Genomic DNA, 21,961 nt, shown 5'->3' on the forward strand with positions numbered 1-21,961 from the left:
TGGCCAAACGTGATCATAGCTTTTCATGCTGTGCTACCAAGCGACACGCACATCTGAATACACAAAGATGGAGGAACTAAGGAAGCCATCTTGGTGGGAAATATAAGCTATTAGACTTTCAATATTTAGTCTTGAGATCAGTGTTAAATCCTGTCTAGGGCCTTAATGTGTTCATCAACCAGCAGGCTAAAATACATTTATTTTATTTTATTTTTTTCAACAGCATCATTGATTATTTAAAGAATAAAATATATATATATATATAAAAAAGAAAAAACTAGCACAATTATCATAGAAATCACACACACTTGAGTAAATGGTGCAGTTAAAGGCCCCCTGCGGAGTGTTTGCTCGCTGACAGCGCTGTCGGAGCAATGTTTTGAACGGCGAGTCCTTGTATTGTTGGTTTGTCATGGTCCACCAGCATGACGAAACACATGCACACGCGATGGGGGTAAAGTAAAACACATTTCTGCCGGCTGTGAAGGGCAGTAACAGTCGACCACGTTGATGTAGCGACGTGCGAACAATAGAGGAGAGGAAGGCCGCAAGCTGATCTAAAACAACTTCAAAACATCGTTCGCAAATGTTTTATGGAGGTAAGATTACATTAATTCAACATGTTCGTTAGGCCTTAAACCTGCAGCGGTTGATGTTTTTTTGGGCCGCATGGGGGCAGCAAAATCAAGCTGTGACCGCGACAAATATAAAAAGTCTATTTGTGATCATCTGTGGATTCATCCCTGTAAACCCTTTCATGTTATTATTATATTTGATAAGGAAGGGATTTGACGTGCACATCGGGTATCACATCTCAAGTTTGGTTTTCATTTGGTCGATCAGAAAACATTACAGAATAGAGACAGCTGTTACACAATCAGTGCCAATATTTCTTCTGAATTCCTTCTGATAGGTATGTGTGAATACTTCCTGAGGCACGCTCAAGGGTTGATAAACATCCTCAGTGCTCTCAAAAAAAAAGAAGAAAAAGAAGAAAAAAAAAAAAGGATAACTAACCTGCTCTCCAGCTGACTTGGACCGAGATCAAAGTGGGAAGTCAAACGGCGCTGGAGGAGTTCAAATGTCCGTGGCTTCTTAAAGAGAAAGCAGAGGCTTCACGAGGGGACGACACAGCGATGCCTGTGTCTGTAGCCTGCACACAGGAGGACAGAGGTGGAGTGAAACCAGAGCACATGCATGCTCCGCAAGTACATGTTCAGATAAGCGTGACAAATGTTTACATTTGCAGTCACACACGCACACGGATGAAAGAGGGCGTTTAAGCCCTCGGCGTTGTTTCACAGACACAGGGGCGGGTGCAGTGGGTAACTTGATGAAACCGCCCTTGAAGTGGGGAAAGATGAGCGTGCTGGGACATGTCCCGAGCGTACACTTCTCAGCTGTTTCCGAAAACAAATGTCAGGGAAGCAGTCCGACAGTAAAGACCAGGAAAAAAAACATGTGTTGCTGTGCGACTCTACTGTGTATCGTTACGAGCCGGATATAAGTCAAACATGCATATTCATATAGGTTTGTGTCGAGAGGGCAGCATCCAATAAAATATTATTGCAGAATTTCAGCAGCTTAATTAAATGTTGCATCTGACAAAATGTTCGGGGATTTTAAGCTTTTTGAGTGTCAGTAGAGGAGACACTGAAAATAAAAAGGGTTCAGGCATTCTCAGCTTTTTAATTTTCATTAGAGTCAGCGAGTTCAACACACCCCCCCCCCCCCCCTTTTCCTGCAAGACAATTCTGAAGGACTAAAACACGCGAATGCCATAGAGGCCATCCTGAGCAGATGTCCACAATCTGCACGCCGCCAAGTTGAGACTATTTCTATAGCTACAGTGTGCCGGATGAAAGCACCGGAAGGATTCGTGGAGTTATGTCGACAAGTGATGCAAGACAGTTATATAGTTGTGACTTTTTTTTTTTCCTCAAATATAACTCAGTGGGCGGCTCCATCAGAATATCATATGACAGAAGAGGGGTGTTTCATCACGCAGGCCGGATTCAGACGCATTGAGCTATAACAAGCATGTTTGTGCTGAGTCACGTAAACTCTCCCCGGGCGCACACATACAAGATAAAATGCTAAAAAAAATTAAATAAATAAGGAATTAGATGGGTTAAAGGCCGCACAAGGGAGTTACAGCTGGAATGCAATTTACTTCAACAAACAGCTGGCAAAATATGGTTGTATAACAGCAAATAAAGAAGCAAAAGAAGAAGAAAAAAGGGAAGAGAGAGGAGTTTCGGAGTGTGGACGTTGCCAAAGGAGACTGGAAAGGATAGGTGGAAAATCATCTGGGAGGGGTGCCTGATACGGTGTTGAGGAAGAAGGGAGGGGGACGGACGGCTGGTTTTTCCACTGCCAGAGAGAGAGAGGACGGCTAAATCAAATTAATTAGCTCCTCCATCTCCAGGCAGCTACTCAGGCATGCTGTACTGGCGAAGAGAGACAGTTGGAGCGGGGGTAGTGGGGGTGTTGGCATACGAGAATGGGAGAAAGCGAGATAGGACACGGTGGAGGGGTGAAAAGCCTGCTGTGTATGTGCGCCATTCAGGAGGACGGGCAGCGGAGGGGAGGGGTGCGTCATTCTCTGATAAGCGTGAGGGTTGTTTTGCTGGAGCCTCTGCTCGGTCATGAGGAGGAGGAGGAGGAGGAGGAGGAAATGGCTGCGTGTCGGCTGACGCTGTGTGCTGCTGCGCTTCGGGCCGACGGCACTTCCTGTTTCTAGACAGCCTGTATTTGGAGGGCACTGTACTGTAAACAAGCCTGCTTTTTCCCCCCTGCGCGCCTCTTTAAATAGCACTTCAATCAGAACCTCCCGGAAAGACGGGGAGCTGAGAAAGTCTTGCGAATGAGAAAGAGAAAAAAAAGAAATGAGATGCTCAGGGTACGAGGTAAACTCATCCTGTGATCATAAAACATAAATAAACAAGGATAAATCACTAATAGTTCCACTGACATTAGAAGAAAGGGGGAAAGAAAAGCGTTAGAACAGAAAAAAAGAAAAGAAACGACAGATGGTTTGAGGCAGTGGCATCAAGCCAAAGGAAACAAAACAGCAGAGAAACTAAAGACAAAAAAAGTGAGAAAGGAGGAAAGGAGGCAGGGCGAGCGGTGAGCCCAGGGGAGAGCCACTGCAGGCAGCATGTGGCCACCTCTGAGGCTTTAGTGTGCACGAGAGAGAGAGAGAGAGAGAGTGAGAGAGGGGGGGGGGTGAAGGAAAGGAAGCAAGTGAGGGAAGACGAGAGAGCTGAAGAACGAGTCAGAGAAAATATGAAGAAGGTTTGAGCACAGAGTGGGAGGTTCAGACAACAAAAGGAGACGCTTCCGCGAGGGAGGAGAAGCGTCATGTGACTACAAGGGTGGGCTTTTACAGGAAAGAGGTTGGCCGAGTTCATTCAGAATGAAAGATCTAAAATTAAGTTTATATTCCTAGTCTGTCCAAAATGTCAACACATTTCATCCTACGGGCCATTTATGTGAAATTGTCATAATCAGCGCATGGATTCTTGAGGTATGGCCCACACCGTGTTCAGTGAGGTCACGGTGGCCTGTGGAGGCCTAGAAAAGATGAGGCTTCTCAAAAAAAAGAGGAGAATCATGGTGTAAATGGCGAAGGCGATGACGGACAGTGCCAGAGATCAAAACCTTGGGAGAAGACAGCATTGGGCAGCTCAGCGCAGCAGCGTTGCGTGGACGAGACCTGGCTGCACTGTGAGAGCCCCAGATTAGCACTAAGCCGATTGCAACGCCAGGTAGGATCAAGAGCAATTAATTTAGCACCCAGATAGTTCCAGGAAGAGGCTGAAAGGACGTTAACAAAACGTAGATCTCCTGCAAAACTCAACAACACTGGCTGACTTAACATTCCTACTTTCAGGCCGTCCTCTACAAATTAGCCGCCGCCGCAAAGGAACTAGAGAGTAGAGAGAATTTGGAAGGCCTGAAAGGACGATAAAAAAAAAGGAAAGGATAAAAGAAAGATGAAGACGCTTGGCAGGGGCTGACATCAGCCAAAACAAACACCCGAAGAACAGGACATTCTCTAGCGGACAGAAATGGGCCGGCCTGTTCGGCTCCAGTGGGCTCTCCGAGAGAGCATGCCTCCGACACTACGTCACCCATTTTTATTAGAAAACAACCTCCTGTGTGCATAACTTACGGCGGTAAATACAGCCGAAGACGTCTCTTTCTCATTCATATAGGCAAAAAAACCACACAAAACTGACAAGACAAAGCCAATTTCTCGCAGTTTTGTGTCTATTTTTTATATTTGAATATTAAACCGATACTGTAGATTAGGATTGGTTATTTATTTACAGCAATACCATCCCAGAATTTCATTTACAAATTTTACTGAGGCCCACTGTCTCTATTTCTTGGTCAGCAGGGATGTTCCAGGAAAAAGGGGGATGTTATCTGTTTTACACCAGAGTGCCGTTATAGTTCAGGCTTTTTGGTTGTAAATCGGATTGATAAATAGTCTGCTCCTCCCACCATGCTTTGCATCTGCCCGTCTGGTTCTCCCGCCCTCCATGTTCGCCTACTTTATTGTGCTACACGACCCCCCCCCCCCCCCCCCCTTTCCTGCCCCCCCCACTCCGACCCCCGAAAACACACACACTCACTGTCGGGCTTCGACATCAACAGACAAGAGCTCCCCCTAGATACACGAATCCTCACCCCACCCAGGAAGGAAAACACATGCTGCGACATGTATATACTATATGAATATGAATATATATATATATATATATTCAAAATATACCTAATTATAGCTAATGTCAGAACTTATTTCTTTCTACTGACATTACTGTGATGCCTGAGAAACCACTGCAGACCTATGGCCACCCACCCATACAGAAAATGTGGATTTAAGACACGTTTGGCTCTTAAAAACCCAACTTACAATAAATTAGAATACAAAATATGACCAATTCCATCAGTGAAATAAATGGCAAATTTTAAACATGAGTGAACAGTGTTCACATGTACAACAATGTCATATCATTTAAGACATGTTTTTATGGATTTATCAGCTTTCAGTGCCTTACAATTAGTAGTTATAATTCCACATATTTAAGGCTCTTCCAGCTCTTGAAACATCCAGTATGTAGTAAACTTACATGTTCTAGTTGCAGTCCAGTGGTGGAAGAAGAAATCAGATGCTGTAAAAGCAATAATAGTGTCAAAATACTCACAAGTTAACGTCCTGCATTTAAAGTTGTACTCTAGTAAAAATCACACAAGTGTTACCAGCGAAATATACTTTAGGTATCAGAAGTAAAAGGTACTTTTTTTACCAAATGGTTCCAGTTATAAAATGATGTGATTAACAGCATTTTACAGCTGTAGCCTGGAGAGGTTGTGTAAATGTTAACAACTTTATATCACATCTATTGACTACAGTGTACGAATTTGATGGTGTTTCTTAAAAGGCATTTAGTTATTTGTTTATGAAATCTCAGTTGTATATGCTTACAAGCAATCCCTAATTGATTGTCATATATTACACTTGTAATACAAACTATCAGAAGATGGGAGGTAATTGCTTCTGATATCATGCCAGCATTCAAACAAATGTGGATGAATCCCTGCCACACTACGGACCTGACAGTGGGGCCTCTGTGCACTGACCTCCATGCAGCAGTAGAGGGAGCACGTTTTGACAGCCTGGCGGGACTCGCTTCCGCATTGAAAAACGTGGCTTGTGCAATGTCTTTGCAGACGCCGATCATTCTCAGTGTGAGCCAGAGGAGGGAGCCAGCTGGTCAATAATGAATCCTTTGTATAGTCATGGTATTGCTTGGCACATGGTGAACAAAGTGATTCACTGTCACATTCGTCTACGCATGTCAAACATGGCCATGCGTGCAGTTTTATAGTCATTACAATGACTTGGTTTGACTCCTAGGGTACTGCAGATGTGGCATCAATCCTGGCTTCTAGGCTTGAATGATGTCTCTCTCTGCTGGACCTGCCAAAAAGACATGATGGCAAAGAGGTATGCTCATGCTGGTAGCAGCATTAAAAACTAAGCTGTCCCACTACACATGAATGCAGCATTTCAACATGACTATCTTAGAAAGGAATTTCGTTTAATTACTGAAGAATAAAAACAAACCCACAGTCCACCATGTTGGTTTAGTGTCTTTATTTAAACAAAAGGCAGTACAAATGTTACATAGTCATTACATTTGGTAAACACTACATCAGAATGAGTTTCTGCAATCATAGCACAGATATTGAGATTGTGATTGAACCACTGTCTAGCTTTTACTTTCACTTCTTTAAATGTACGAAGAACATATCTCAGCACCTTACGCAAATAACACAACACTGCTTGAATGGGACAATGGATATTTATGGCTCTCAAAAGGCTCATACATCAACGCTGTGACCATTCTGCTTTTTGACAATTATAGGGCCATTAACACCGGGTAAACTTGTTTCCTTCACTTGGGCCCCACTAAGGAGAGCTGACCGGATAGATCTATTGTGTAACAAGCTGACGGAATCTCTGAGTCCATGGAGACAAGATTAATGTTTTAACTAACCTATAAACACCTAGCGTTAAACTTCAAGTAATCAAAAGATTGGGTAAAGAGTGGGATACCTTTACAGTCATATTCACTGTCAAATCAGCTGTAAAAACAGCTTATTGACTAAACGACAAGCGTATCCTTTCAATAACAGACTAATGGTTCTAACTTCAAACAGACAGAGTCAAGACCACTGAAATAACGATAATAGCTAGCAAAGTTGATATCCCATCACGTTAAAATGAATGTAATAAAACATTCACACACGCGCTTCTTATTTAAAGCTCGACATTTTGTGAAAATGCGCAGTTATGTGTCCGGTCAAGTTAGCCAACAAGAATATCCCAGACTCCATTTTTCTCGTTCACAACAAGAAGCATATCGTCAAACACCGCCATGTTGGGTGCTACTGGAATCCAACAATGCTAGCTAGAATAGCCCTTATTTATGTCCTCAATGCGACGTTATAGACACAGCACATACCACCATTGCTACACAACATACCCGTCAACTAACGTTACGTTGCAGCATTTACACTAAGACAGAAGTTGACTCGCAAAACCAGGGCTTTACTCAGCTAACGTAGCTAATAATTAGGTTACTGGTGGGCAGCTAGCTTAGCTGAACGTTTTGTCCTATAACGTTCATTACTGGCTACTTTACCTTGTTCTATTAAGACATCTTCTGAGCATAACGCCACTTTAACGCGGTTCATAAAACATCCAAAGCCAACTACATTAGCTACGCACAATACATGTTGCGATTGTGTAAAATCAGACAAACAGCAGGGGACATACGGTCGTTGTCGGCAAAGTAGCCGTTAAGCTAAGTGAAGCTAACGAGATAGCTACAATGCTAAGAGAGGAAAAACGTTTGTATTTAACAATGTATATTTAACAATGTATTCAGGTAGCTCGTAAATTAGTAGTAGCAATCATGCTTTTGAGACATTAATAAGTTAGTGGGCAATTAAATACACAGCGAACTGATATTACAAACGAATGTTACTTAGCTTTAACCGCCAAAACGACGGTATTTCAGACTGCTTTCGAAACGTGGCCTTCGACAATGTCTTACATTTTAACAATAAAAGAAAAATACATAAAAACAAATGAACAAAATAATTGGAAGTAAATTACACACATAACATGTTCGTGTAAAAATGGTCAACGGTTGTTTAAAAAAACATGTTGAATTAACAGTTAAGGCTTCCCCCAGACTTTCCTGTAGGGCGTACGGAAAATCCAGTCCACTGGCCGGACATCACTCCCAGGCGAGTCCGAGGCTTGCAACAAAGTCCGAGAGATCCAAAAATACAGAGGACGAAAACCCGAGAAGTCGATGTGTTTCTAAAGTAGATAAAAAATAATCCATGATACAGTGTTTCGAGATGAAAATATCGTGTATTTTGACTATTTCCCTCTGTTTAATCAAAGGTCTTAACAGGCCTCAGCCCTGAGCCTCTTTTCTTAGAGCCCAGGCTGATCTACAGCGAGACGAACGGGACAACAGAGATTTTTTTTATTTTTGCTCTGAGGGAAGAAATTCACATCGGCCACATTCGGCAAACATCGGAGGAAGGGCGGGTTTTGTTGAAATTATTCTAAGAAGGTTCATTTCTTCATAGCCATTGGTCGTCTATTTTGTACTCCTCCATATTAATAAGAAAACGGACGAATTGAGAGGGTTTTAATTGGATATTCATATTTCGTATGCAAAGCATACGAAGCACCGCCTACACTGTTTTAATAAAGCCAATCGGGGTGAGTTTATATTGACTCAACACCCGCCTATGATTCTGATTCGTTAAAAAAATAAACGTGCTCTCTGATTGGCTGTACGTGTGACTAAATTACTTATTCATACAACTGTCTTGAATGGCCAATGAGCGTTTTACTACGGAGATCCATGTCCCACCCCCCGAAGAGTCAGCCCCTGTCTTTCTGAGTGAGCAACCCCGTAGTATGTACTCAGTCTATAAAACCAAGCGTTGAGCCGCTTCACGTTCAGAAGCGCTCAGAGCGCTCCAGAGGGTAGATCAAAAAAGGGAAGGGAACAGTCGGTAGCCATCATACTTAGTACCTAAACGGTAGTAACTTGGTTATAAAGGCTAGCGACAGCAGAGGTCCCTGAGATATCGCCTTCGGAGACTTTCCGGTCACCGTTGGCGGACTGACCAGAGTCGTGGTGGCAATTTAAAGGCTGTTCCTGCTCACAAAGCGGCGTGCCGAGGAAGGACGCGTCTCTTTGAATACACAGGATGCACGGACCGCCCTCCGGCGACAGCGCATGCCCATTGCGCACGATCAAGAGAGTTCAATTCGGCATCATCAGCCCAGATGAGCTTGTAGGTTTTCTTTTTGGGGTATTTCATTAATTTACCGGACAGATCATACATCACGTAGACAGTTTCTTGATTATTCTTGTAGCTTAACGTTTGTGGCATAAGACATGGTTCTGTTTACAACGGTAAATGCTCGCTGTTAGCCTAGCATAGCTAACTAGCTGTGTCAAGCTGGTGGAGCTCGTGCTAACTAGCATGTTGCAGGAAGTTTGAAAAACTAAGCACAACATTCTCAAAAACGGATCCATGCTATCACATGAATTAAACCCCCTTTTTATTTGTACAATGTACCTGGTAGGCCCATCGGTAATTAAAATGTTTGCTTAATTTATAGCTTTTCGTCATGGACATAGCTCGCTTGGTTTATTGCAAACTCGTCGCATTGGTCTGTTTATTCACATAATAAATTAATAAAAGGGTACCTAAACAAAGTCCGATATGCATGTTTTCTTTAACTCAGTATTGGGTCTTTAGTAGGTTTGAATGTTATATAATGTATATATTTATGTAATTAAGCATAACGTTTCATACGGAAGCTGTTGTTTACAGAACTTTATTTTAGCCAAACTCGGCTATTTTACATCCGTTAATTTAATTCATGTTTAGCACTGAATGTTGGATTATGGTCTGTATAAACTGTTTATGTATATTTAGATTTTATTGAGAATGCTTGTAGAAAATGAATATGTATGACTGAAACACATGCAGAGGAAGGTAGATGTTCAACTTATTTTATGTGTATATATATTTACTCATGAATTATGTCTTTCTCCCCAGAAACGGATGTCGGTTACGGAAGGGGGAATCAAGTACCCCGAAACGACAGAAGGTGGACGTCCTAAACTTGGTGGTCTTATGGACCCAAGACAAGGTGTCATAGAACGGACTGGAAGATGTCAGACATGTGCAGGTATAACGTCGTGTTGGCATCTCATGCTGAATATATTAGCGATCAGTTAGCTGCACTACTTGATGATATAAACGTGTTTGTTTTGTTTTGTTTCCTCAGGCAACATGACGGAATGCCCCGGCCACTTTGGGCACATAGAATTGGCAAAGCCAGTTTTCCACGTCGGCTTCGTAAACAAGATCATGAAGGTTCTTCGATGCGTCTGTTTCTTTTGCTCGAAGCTATTAGTGGATTCGGTGAGTACAAGATAATAATCCACTGATATTTTTTTATCATAAAAGCACAATTTCAGTCTTGTTTACGGCTTTTTTTTGTGATGTTGAACTTTGTCCCATTGCTGTTGCCTGCAGAACAATCAAAAGATCAAAGACATCCTTATAAAATCGAAAGGGCAGCCCAGAAAACGTTTGACACATGTGTACGAGCTGTGCAAAGGAAAAAACATCTGTGAAGGAGGAGAGGAGATGGACAACAAGTTTGGAATGGAACAGCAGGATGCCGAAGAGGACATCAGCAAGGAGAAGGTAGTCTTTTTTTTTTTTTGTCACAGTCGACGGGCGTCTCGGCTATCAACATTCACAGCGCTGGCCCAGCTTATTCTTTCACTCACTCTTTCTTTCCTCACGATGTGACTTGCACAGGGCCACGGTGGCTGCGGGCGCTACCAGCCGCGCATCAGACGCTCTGGCCTGGAGCTGTATGCCGAGTGGAAGCACGTCAATGAGGACTCGCAGGAGAAGAAGATCCTGCTGAACCCCGAGCGCGTGCACGAGATCTTCAAGCGCATCTCGGACGAAGAGGACTTCATCTTGGGCATGGACCCCAAGTTTGCCCGACCAGAATGGATGATTGTAACTGTGTTGCCCGTGCCTCCGCTGGCTGTCCGGCCTGCTGTAGTTATGCAGGGCTCTGCTCGCAACCAGGTAAACTAATCTGACCCCAGGCTGTTTTGTTTCTAAGATGTGTAAAAATGAGATCTATACCTGATGATGAAAATAACAACAAACCATCAATTAACTCTGTTTTTAAAGGATGATTTGACCCACAAGCTGGCTGACATCGTCAAAATCAACAACCAGCTGAGAAGAAACGAGCAGAGTGGCGCTGCCGCTCACGTCATAGCTGAAGATGTCAAACTGCTCCAGTTCCATGTAGCCACCATGGTGGACAACGAATTGCCAGGCCTGCCAAGGGTCCGTATTCACTTCCCTGTTGCCTTAAATGTAGAGTTAGATGAATAGCCAGTACAAGATTCAATTTAGTGCCTAAATAACAATTCATTTTTCCTTTCACAGGCAATGCAAAAGTCCGGCCGCCCTCTCAAATCCCTAAAACAGCGTCTAAAGGGGAAGGAGGGGCGAGTCCGAGGTAACCTCATGGGCAAGCGTGTGGACTTCTCCGCGCGAACGGTCATCACCCCCGACCCCATGCTGCAGATCGACCAAGTGGGCGTACCACGATCCATAGCGGCCAACATGACCTTCCCGGAAATAGTCACGCCCTTTAATATCGACAGGTCAGCTGATTCAACTTAATGTGGGAAAATCTACCTCAAAAAATCTCCTCGTGAAATTTTGATGTCAAGCTAATTGATTCTGACGACGATCTTAGATTACAAGAGCTGGTGCGAAGAGGCAACAGCCAGTACCCAGGAGCCAAATACATCATCCGCGACAACGGAGACAGAATTGACCTGCGATTCCACCCGAAACCAAGTGACCTTCACCTGCAGATTGGCTACAAGGCAAGACTGAAACACTTATACGCAGCTCCAGAACCACGACTACCACTAAAACCATCTTTTGTTAGATGATGACCTGAAATATATATATATTTTATATTAACTCAAACTCTCTTGTGTTTAGGTGGAGAGACACATGTGCGACGGCGACATCGTCATCTTCAACAGACAACCTACACTACATAAAATGTCCATGATGGGGCACAGGGTGCGGATTCTGCCGTGGTCCACGTTTCGACTCAACCTCAGGTACCAAATTAAGACCTTTGATAATTGCATAATAGTGATTTTCGGCATATTCATTTGGTCTAAATATTCCTATGTGGTCGCGCAGTTCTAACATCCCATCCTCTGGTCTCTCTCCAGTGTCACCACTCCATACAACGCCGACTTTGACGGGGATGAGATGAACCTCCACCTGCCTCAGTCCCTGGAGACGAGGGCAGAGATCCAGGAGCTGGCCATGGTGCCGCGTATGATCGTCACACCCCAGTCCAACAGGCCCGTCATGGGTATCGTGCAGGACACCCTCACGGCCGTCCGCAAGTTCACCAAAAGAGATGTCTTCTTAGAGAGGGTAAGGGATCGTGACGGGGAGGGGGGGGGGGGGGGTCACCAGCCGCTGTTTTTGTTCTGGCCGTAAAGGGTCTTAACACCGTGCCTTTTCTCCGCCACAGGGGGAAGTGATGAACCTCCTCATGTTCCTCTCCACCTGGGACGGGAAAGTGCCTCAGCCGGCCATCATCAAGCCCCGTCCTCTGTGGACGGGCAAGCAGATCTTCAGCCTGATCATTCCGGGACACATCAACGTGATCCGCACACACAGCACCCATCCCGACGAGGAAGACAGCGGCCCTTACAAGCACATCTCGCCCGGGGACACCAAGGTACGAGCCCCTGATTAATCGTGTGGGGATTCAACAATGGCAATGAATGACAATGCAAGTGACGTTCAACTCGTGTCCACACGCAGGTCGTAGTGGAGAACGGCGAGCTGATCATGGGCATCCTGTGTAAGAAATCTCTGGGAACCTCAGCCGGCTCCCTCGTCCACATCTCCTACCTGGAGATGGGCCACGACATCACCAGACTCTTCTACTCCAACATTCAGACGGTGGTCAACAACTGGCTGCTCATCGAGGGTAAGTGAACATACCCAAACATTAGGCAACAGTTATATTTTTCCAAAATGTGTATTTGTTTTTTTTCCCCTTTTTAAAATCTTTGCCTAGAGTTTACTCTTGATGTATTTTCCTCAGGTCATTCCATTGGTATTGGTGACTCTATTGCTGATGCAAAGACCTACCTTGACATCCAGAACACCATCAAGAAAGCCAAACAGGATGTGATAGAAGTAAGCGCAACACATCTCTACAACCCACAGAATTACTAAAATGGAGTTATTGCAACATAGCTCTACCCGTTTTTAGAAAAGTTTACATATTTCCGTTTGCCTCTTTGTCTGCCAGGTCATCGAGAAAGCCCACAACAACGAGCTGGAGCCGACCCCCGGTAACACGCTGAGGCAGACCTTTGAGAACCAGGTGAATCGAATCCTCAACGACGCTCGTGACAAGACGGGATCCTCAGCCCAGAAGTCTCTGTCTGAGTACAACAACTTCAAGTCCATGGTGGTGGCTGGCTCTAAGGGATCCAAGATTAACATCTCACAGGTAAAGGAATCCATCTAACCTCATAATAGATGAGTGATAGCCGATATCGTATTGTACATCATCCTCACTGCTCGTCTTACCTCCTTGTTCAGGTTATTGCTGTGGTGGGGCAGCAGAACGTGGAGGGTAAACGAATCCCCTTCGGCTTCAAACACCGCACGCTGCCTCACTTCATTAAGGATGATTACGGTCCTGAGAGCAGAGGCTTTGTGGAGAACTCCTACCTGGCTGGCCTGACTCCCACAGAGTTCTTCTTCCACGCCATGGGAGGCAGAGAGGGTCTGATCGACACAGCCGTCAAGACTGCCGAGACTGGTGAGTCCAGGCAGCCGGGTGGGAGAGCGCAGGAAGACGCGCGTCGAGTTTCTGGTTCATAAATATACACGGATGTGTTTTTTTTCCCAACGTGGTAAATCCGTTCCCAACTCGCCAGGTTACATCCAGCGTCGTCTGATCAAGTCTATGGAGTCGGTGATGGTGAAGTACGACGGCACGGTGCGTAACTCCATCAACCAGGTGGTTCAGTTGCGGTACGGCGAGGACGGCCTGGCGGGAGAGAACGTCGAGTTCCAAAACGTGGCAACACTCAAACCCTCGCACAAGGCCTTCGAAAAGAAGTAAGTCACACACTCAGTTTTATTCCCAAAGTCCCAAATGTTACAGCACGCATTTACCTAACCATGTGCATGATCTTCTCTCTTTTCTTGTCCAGGTTTAGGTTCGATTGCACCAATGAGCGAGCGCTGAGGCGGATGCTGCAGGAAGACGTAGTGAAAGACGTATTGACCAATGCCCATGTGCAGGGCTCACTGGAGCGGGAATATGACAAGATGAAGGAGGACAGAGAGGTCCTCCGAGCCATTTTCCCCACCGGGGACAGTAAGGTGGGTGCTCGCATCTGCAGACGTGCCTCTGCTCTTTCTAGTAGTCTCTTGGTCTGCCACGTGAAATGAAAAATATTCACATTCTGCAATGTTTCCCCTACGCCTGCAGGTGGTGCTGCCGTGCAACCTGGCCAGAATGATCTGGAACGCTCAGAAGATCTTCCGCATCAACATTCGGACCCCGACAGACCTCAATCCTCTGAGGGTGGTCGAGGGTGAGCTCAAAAATAACAAACCTCATTAACCGTCACGAATAATGCATCACCGCTCTGTTTGTTTGTCCTGTTACCTGCTGCTCAGACAGTTCCCTCTTATATTCAGTGACAGGGTTTTGTGAACCATGTGGGAGAAGCACTGGCTGTAGAATTAGAGCTAGGAGGTCGTGGCCTGACCTCAGGTGGCCCTTAAAGCCACGTCAAAGCCGCCTAGAGCGTTGCATAAGAAGTAGAGCAGTTCAAGTCCTCAAAGATCTCTTGCAGCATCACAGTAGGAAGGATTCAGTTTTATAGAATTTTTAGACGAAACAAAACTACACCAGAACGCCTCATGAATGTCAATACGGGACGCGATGCATTCACGACACAGGAATAAGAAGAACTTTGTGTGTGTGTGTTTGCAATCTCCAGGTCTGCAGGATCTGAGCAAGAAGCTGGTGATTGTGAATGGCGAGGACCCGCTGAGTAAGCAGGCCCAGCAGAACGCCACTCTGCTCTTCAACATCCACCTGCGCTCCACGCTCTGCTCCAAACGCATGACCGAGGAGTTCCGCCTTTCCACAGAGGCTTACGACTGGCTGCTGGGAGAGATTGAGACCAAATTCAACCACTCCATCGTAAGTTCAGCATATCGTTGTACCGTTTAACATTGAAGTGTGATTGGGGGGGGGAAGACCCAACTTCTCTACAATCTCACGCTTTCCTCCGTCCTCAGGCTCACCCGGGTGAAATGGTCGGCGCTCTGGCCGCTCAGTCTCTGGGAGAGCCGGCCACCCAGATGACCCTGAACACTTTCCACTACGCCGGCGTGTCGGCCAAGAACGTAACACTCGGCGTGCCTCGTCTAAAGGAGTTGATCAACATCTCCAAGAGGCCCAAAACGCCCTCGCTGACGGTGTTCCTGCTGGGTCAGGCCGCCCGCGACGCCGAGCGGGCCAAGGACATCCTCTGTCGACTGGAGCACACCACACTGCGAAAGGTGAGAGAGGGAAAGTTACCGGTCGTCCACGACCCTTCCTTGCCTCGCCAAAGCAACTTCGGGCGGCAACTAAAAGTCTGCCTTCTCACTTTAGGTGACGGCCAACACCGCCATCTACTACGACCCCAACCCCCAAAACACGGTGGTGGCCGAGGACCAGGAGTGGGTGAACGTCTACTACGAGATGCCCGACTTCGACGTGACACGCATTTCTCCCTGGCTGCTGCGCATCGAGCTCGACCGCAAGCACATGACCGACCGCAAGCTGACTATGGAGCAGATCGCGGAGAAGATCAACGCAGGTGGGGCTGCGCATGCATATTCAGTAGTCTGTGGTTTTAACGGGAAGGAGGTGGTTTTTCCCCATGATGACACTTTTTATTTTGTTTTTCCCTGCAAGGTTTTGGAGATGATCTGAACTGTATTTTCAATGACGACAACGCCGAGAAGCTCGTCCTGCGAATCAGAATCATGAACAGCGACGAGAATAAGTTCCAAGAGGTGAGCGTCAATATTGCGTTCAGTATCGCGCTCTAGTCAGTTCCAATATTTATCACTAACACCTGTCTTCTTCTTCTTCTTCTAGGACGAGGAGGTGGTGGACAAAATGGATGACGATGTGTTCTTGAGGTGCATCGAGTCCAACATGCTGACAGACATGACCCTGCAAGGCATTGAGCAGATCAGCAAGGTAAACACACACACACACACACATTAGCGTTCACCCACAAAGCTGTCGGCTGTAACACAAGAGAGATTACCCGTCTGTGGCTATAAGTCAACGTTCCCACTCTTCTCCCCCAGGTGTACATGCACTTGCCCCAGACTGACAACAAGAAGAAGATCATCATCACGGAGGAGGGCGAGTTCAAGGCCCTGCAGGAGTGGATCCTCGAGACGGACGGCGTGAGCCTCATGAGGGTGCTCAGCGAGAAGGACGTCGACCCCGTCAGGACCACCTCCAACGACATTGTGGAGATCTTCACGGTACGAAAGCGTAGAACATAGCTCTGTCTCAGCTGTAGAATCGCAGCGGATCAAGGCAAATGTTTACGTTCTCCCTCCTCTCTCTATCTACCTCTCTTACGTAGGTCTTGGGCATTGAGGCCGTGCGAAAGGCTCTGGAGAGGGAGTTGAACCACGTCATCTCCTTTGACGGCTCCTACGTCAACTACCGTCACTTGTCTCTGCTCTGTGACACCATGACCAGCCGCGGTCACCTGATGGCCATCACCCGTCACGGCATCAACCGTCAAGACACGGGGCCGCTCATGAAGTGTTCCTTTGAGGAGACGGTGAGAGAACGACACTTCACGCAACTACTGTCTGTTGTAAAAAAAAAAAAAAAGGACAAGTATTAAACATTTTCCTCCTCCAGGTGGATGTGTTGATGGAGGCGTCCTCCCACGCCGAGAGCGACCCCATGAAGGGTGTGTCTGAGAACATCATGCTCGGCCAGCTCGCCCCGGCGGGTACAGGATGCTTCGACCTGCTGTTGGACGCTGAGAAGTGCAAATACGGCATGGAGATCCCCACCAACATACCCGGCATCAGCGTGGCTGGACGTGAGTGGGGGAGGGGGACTATAATCCAGAATCGTTCCTGTTGTAGATGTAGTGTAAAGAGCTGTGGTACTTATGTTCTGTGTCCGTCCTATTTGCAGCCACTGGAATGTTCTTTGGCACGGTGCCGAGTCCCATGAGTGGCATGTCTCCTGCCATGACCCCGTGGAACACCGGAGCGACACCGGCCTACGGCGCCTGGTCTCCCAGTGTCGGTGAGTGTCTGCTCAGGTTGCTTTGGCTCCTCTTTTTTTGGGGTGTGTGTGTGTGTGTGGGGGGTTGGAGGGTTCCTTGACTGAGTTTCGCCCTTTTGTGTTTTTCCTCCAGGAAGCGGCATGACCCCCGGAGCAGCCGGCTTCTCTCCCAGTGCAGCGTCGGACGCTAGTGGCTTCTCTCCGGGCTATTCCCCGGCCTGGTCTCCCACTCCCGGGTCCCCGGGATCTCCAGGACCGGCCAGCCCGTACATCCCATCTCCAGGTTAGACAAAATAGCTTATTAATGACCTAAAATATTTTAAAAAATCCACAATATACAGTATTTAGATTATGGAAGAAAGAAAAACAGAACAGATATTAATGCAAACACGATTTTCTCCACCCTTTTTCTGCTTAGGTGGAGCCATGTCACCTAACTACTCCCCCACCTCCCCGGCCTACGAGCCTCGCTCCCCCGGAGGCTACACCCCACAGAGCCCCGGCTACTCCCCGACATCGCCCTCCTACTCCCCCACTTCTCCCTCTTACTCCCCAACCAGCCCCAACTACAGCCCGACATCCCCCTCCTACTCGCCCACCTCGCCCAGTTACTCCCCGACGTCTCCGTCCTACTCTCCCACGTCTCCGTCTTACTCCCCGACGTCTCCCTCCTACTCCCCCACCTCCCCGTCCTACTCCCCCACGTCCCCGTCCTACTCTCCCACCTCGCCGAGCTACAGCCCGACGTCGCCGAGCTACAGCCCGACGTCGCCCAGCTACTCGCCCACCTCGCCTTCCTACTCCCCCACCTCCCCCTCTTATTCTCCAACCTCTCCATCCTACTCCCCCACCTCCCCGTCCTACTCCCCCACCTCTCCCTCCTACTCGCCGACCAGCCCGAGCTACAGCCCGACATCGCCGAACTACACGCCCACCTCGCCCAGTTACTCCCCCACTTCTCCTTCCTACTCCCCTACATCGCCCTCGTATTCCCCGACCTCCCCCAATTACACCCCGACCAGCCCCAACTACTCCCCCACCTCCCCCTCGTACTCCCCCACCTCTCCATCCTACTCCCCCTCCAGTCCGCGTTTCACCCCGCAGTCGCCCACCTACACACCCAGCTCCCCCTCATACAGCCCCAGCTCCCCCTCCTACTCCCCCACCTCCCCCAAATACACCCCGACTTCCCCCTCATACAGCCCCAGTTCCCCGGAGTACACCCCCACCTCTCCCAAGTACTCCCCCACGTCGCCAAAGTACTCCCCGACATCGCCGAAGTACTCGCCGACTTCTCCCACCTACTCGCCGACGACTCCAAAATACAGCCCCACCTCCCCTACCTACTCCCCCACCTCGCCCACATACACCCCCACCAGCCCCAAGTACTCCCCCACCTCCCCTACTTACTCCCCAACTTCTCCCAAGTACTCCCCCACGTCGCCTACGTACTCGCCCACTAGTCCCAAAGGCTCCACGTACAGCCCCACCTCCCCCGGATACAGCCCCACCTCCCCCACCTACAGCCCGGCCATCAGCCCAGACGACAGCGACGAGGAGAATAACTGATGAGCCGAGGAGGAGGAGGAGGAGGAGGAGGAGGAGGGGAGGCAGCTGAAGGAACCCCGTCACCTCACGGTGGACACTTGAAGGAACCCCGACACCTCGTGGGTGGACACCTGAAGGACAGCACCTTTTTAAAACCAGCTGGAGGTGGCGGTGCTTCTAGCCACAGGGGTCCTAATTGTGATTGTTTCTCTTTTGGGGGAAATCTCTCCTTTGGGACCTCTGTTATGCTCCCGTCTTTACCATCAGAGACCCCCCCCCCCCCCACCCCCCACCCACCCACACTTTACCACAAGAAATTGTTAAAACTATTGTGAGAAAGACTTGACTGCTCTGCCTGAAGGAGGGGGGGAAAAAGGCTGCCTTTTGAAATAGTTTTTTTAAATTTTCACACGAGGTGTTGGGGCGAAAAATCCCAAGAGGGAATGAAAAGGAGAGGAAGATGTGGTGAAACACGTAACGGGGAGAAAAAGTCCCTTTTTAACTTAATAGTGTACTGCATCCAGTCTCTCTCTCGTTCTCTAAGTGTCGGGTGTATAGTTGTGGGAAGCGTACATTTTGCCAAAAGCCTTTTGAAAAGAGGATTGTATTCATGACTAAAGCAAAAGCTCTAAAGCAAATCAAGGAGGTTTAGACTTTGTTTACTGCATATTTCACCTAGTTAGACCGTAGCTGCGTTTGTAAAAGTAACAGTTTTGGGGATGTTTTCGTGGCTCAAAGATGGAGCTTTAGGTGTTTGATACGTGGTTGGGTCAGAGAGTGTGGCTGGTCAACAGAAATACATACGATAGGAGAGAGAAACTGGCTCGCAGGAAAGAATAAATTTCCCTCTTGAACATCAGTAACTACACCGGTGTATGTAGCCACCATCGCCCTCCTCTCTTCGCCTTCACGCTCCAAAGACAAAACCCGAAAGATGTCGTTAAACAGCCACCAGCATCTTCTTGTCCTGCACCATTTGGAGACAAAAAAAAACAAAAAAACACTTTTCCAGATAAAATTCTTTCCTTGACTTTGGGGAATTTAAAGATTTATATGAAAAAAATAAAATAAGTGATTATTCTGTCTTTAATTTTGTTTCTAGGAGGAAATGGGGCACACGTGGACGAGGGACACTAGTTTCGGCGTTGCTGCTTTCGTCATTGTTTGCATGAGTAGCACATGTTAATACATTTTAATCGAGCTTTAGGTTTAAATTTCGTTTTTTTCAAATCCCGCCCACACCTCGGTAATCTCGCTCCCATTTCTGATAGCTGACGTGTGCACAGGTTTATTTGGACTACTCGATTTATTTAAGAAAGAAAGTTAAATACTATTCTGTGTGAATATGAATAGAGGAAAACTACGATTTCTTTTGTTTTTGGCTTTTCTCTTGTTTGCTTCTGGTGACTGTAAACCTGTTAGCAGGCTCATGTTAGTGTACTGTGGATGAAGGGGCAGGGGACGGAGGGGAGTGCTTTTTACTTTTACTCCCCCGTTCTCGACAGTTTGAGGTTTCTGCCATGCCGGCAGCTGCTCTTCTTTTTCTTTTTCTTTTTTTTTTACTACTAACTCATTGCATGTTTCCCCCCCCCCCCCCCCCCCCCCCCCCAAGGTGGTGACGACGCTTCAGTTAAAGGGAGAGTTCGGGGTTTTCACTTCAGAGGGCAACATTTGTCCTCCTGCTGGCCTTTTTTTTTCTTCTTTTCAACGCCATTGAACATTTTATTTCTTTTAAGCAGAGATTGTCCAAAGAAACAGCACTTTTGGCCTCTCTGTTAAAAAAAACTAAAAACAATCCTTACCCACTACATTAGTGCGAACTTTCTTTTTGGATATGGGTGCTTTCTCACACGGCTCCACCTAGTTTGATTGTGTTAGGGAACCGTCTGTACGCCTGATGATGATGATGATGATGATGATGGAAACATTTATTCCCTCCTCGTTCCAGTTGCATCTTTCGACGCGGTTTTCTGAATTCCTCGGACTAGCTGGGTCTCCTCCCTCTTCCCTCTTCATCCACAAGTGATCCTCATTTCTGAAATCAGTGTTTCTTTTTTCTACCAGTGTATGTACCAGTGACGAGGGGAATCATGGGGGGGAGGGGGGGGGGGTTAAAGACGTGTTGGATCTGACTGGGAGTCCTGAGGGAAATGAAACACAGCCAGTAATCTTTTGGGTTTTGTTCTGAAAATGTTTAAATGATTTGTCATGACTGCATCTTCTAGCCTTTTTGAGATGAAGCAGGTTCGGTTAAATGCACTTCTAGATATTGTGGTGGACCTACGCCCCCCCCCCCCCCCCAGACATTGTGATATGTTGTCCACCTAATCCTGTTGTCTTAACTGTGTGCTGTCCAGTCACTTCAGGACACCGGGACTCCCAGGTTGTGTGAATGTGTGTATGCTTGTGCAGTTAGTGTGCGTCTGAGGGCGAGACAGGGTTTCAAACTGAGGAAAGACTTCACATGTCTGTGCAAAAGAAGGTTTAACTTGAAATTGCCACTGTATAAAAATCAATTCATTATCTCACTCTCTGTATCTCTGTTCTGTTTGTTTTTTGACTTGGAAAAACATGAATAAAAGTTTTACTACACGTCTGTCTTGAGTTTTTTCTAAACTACAGTTAGAAGGTTTAGAGACAAATACTGGTGTACTTTACCTTTTTTGTAATTGGGGTGAAGTATAAATAAGTTCTGTACTTCAGGACACTGTAGAGACAGTTTTATGCCACTATAACCCACCTCATTTCAGAGGGAAATATGTTTTAACCCAGTTTAACTCCTTATATTTGACAAACTGCAACACAAATTTGACTTTTTACGCACTTTTAGAGACTTTTATTTGTAATTAAGTAGGTTTGCATTGTTGTATTGCTAGTTTCACTTAAGAAAAAAGGTATTAATACTCCTTAGTTGACTGAATATGCGCTATTTGTTTGCATTCTGACAGCCAGAGAACATACTTCTCTTCTGATGGACAGTTTAAATGAGGCAACAGACGATCACTTGATGAGTCCAGATTGATAACACCTGTGCCAGTGAACCACATGACCTGTCTTGATATCCTCTCCAGCGGGTAGCAAACCCTCTTGGCGTTGCCTCGCCTGGCCACAAGATGGAGAGCGTGAAAGCTGAGTCCTCGCTGTGATGCGTTTGTTTCCCCAGAAGAGGTCGCTCAAAGCCCAATAAAGCAGCTCAGGCTGCTCCACTTACAGATGTTATCAACAACCCTTTCACATAGTTAACTCGCCTTATGTCACACTGTGTGACAGCATCATATATATATATATATATATATATATATATATAGTGCTCCTTCCAGCTCCTCATTGAAGCTGTTTGAGTGAAATACTAAA

The 21,961-nt window shown here is 46.7% G+C and overlaps 1 protein-coding gene across 1 annotated transcript; it reads left to right on the forward strand.

Moving 5' to 3' along the window:
• The first annotated feature begins 8,603 nt into the window (after window positions 1-8,603).
• Window positions 8,604-21,199, forward strand: polr2a (RNA polymerase II subunit A). The gene is made up of 29 exons (XM_079184378.1): window positions 8,604-8,904; window positions 9,679-9,811; window positions 9,911-10,047; window positions 10,162-10,335; window positions 10,453-10,734; window positions 10,843-11,004; window positions 11,107-11,327; window positions 11,423-11,555; window positions 11,677-11,801; window positions 11,919-12,129; window positions 12,230-12,439; window positions 12,526-12,694; window positions 12,812-12,906; window positions 13,022-13,225; window positions 13,318-13,540; window positions 13,659-13,842; window positions 13,938-14,109; window positions 14,219-14,324; window positions 14,736-14,941; window positions 15,040-15,303; window positions 15,398-15,605; window positions 15,704-15,804; window positions 15,890-15,994; window positions 16,108-16,290; window positions 16,395-16,598; window positions 16,682-16,868; window positions 16,967-17,080; window positions 17,193-17,342; window positions 17,478-21,199. Exons 1-29 carry the CDS (start codon window positions 8,818-8,820, stop codon window positions 18,626-18,628), a joined length of 5,901 nt encoding a protein of 1,966 aa, XP_079040504.1. The 5' UTR covers window positions 8,604-8,817; the 3' UTR covers window positions 18,629-21,199.
• The last annotated feature ends 762 nt before the right edge of the window (window positions 21,200-21,961 follow it).

Source organism: Pholis gunnellus (assembly GCF_910591455.1).
Source record: "Pholis gunnellus genome assembly, chromosome: 23".
Taxonomy (NCBI): Eukaryota; Metazoa; Chordata; class Actinopteri; order Perciformes; family Pholidae; genus Pholis; species Pholis gunnellus.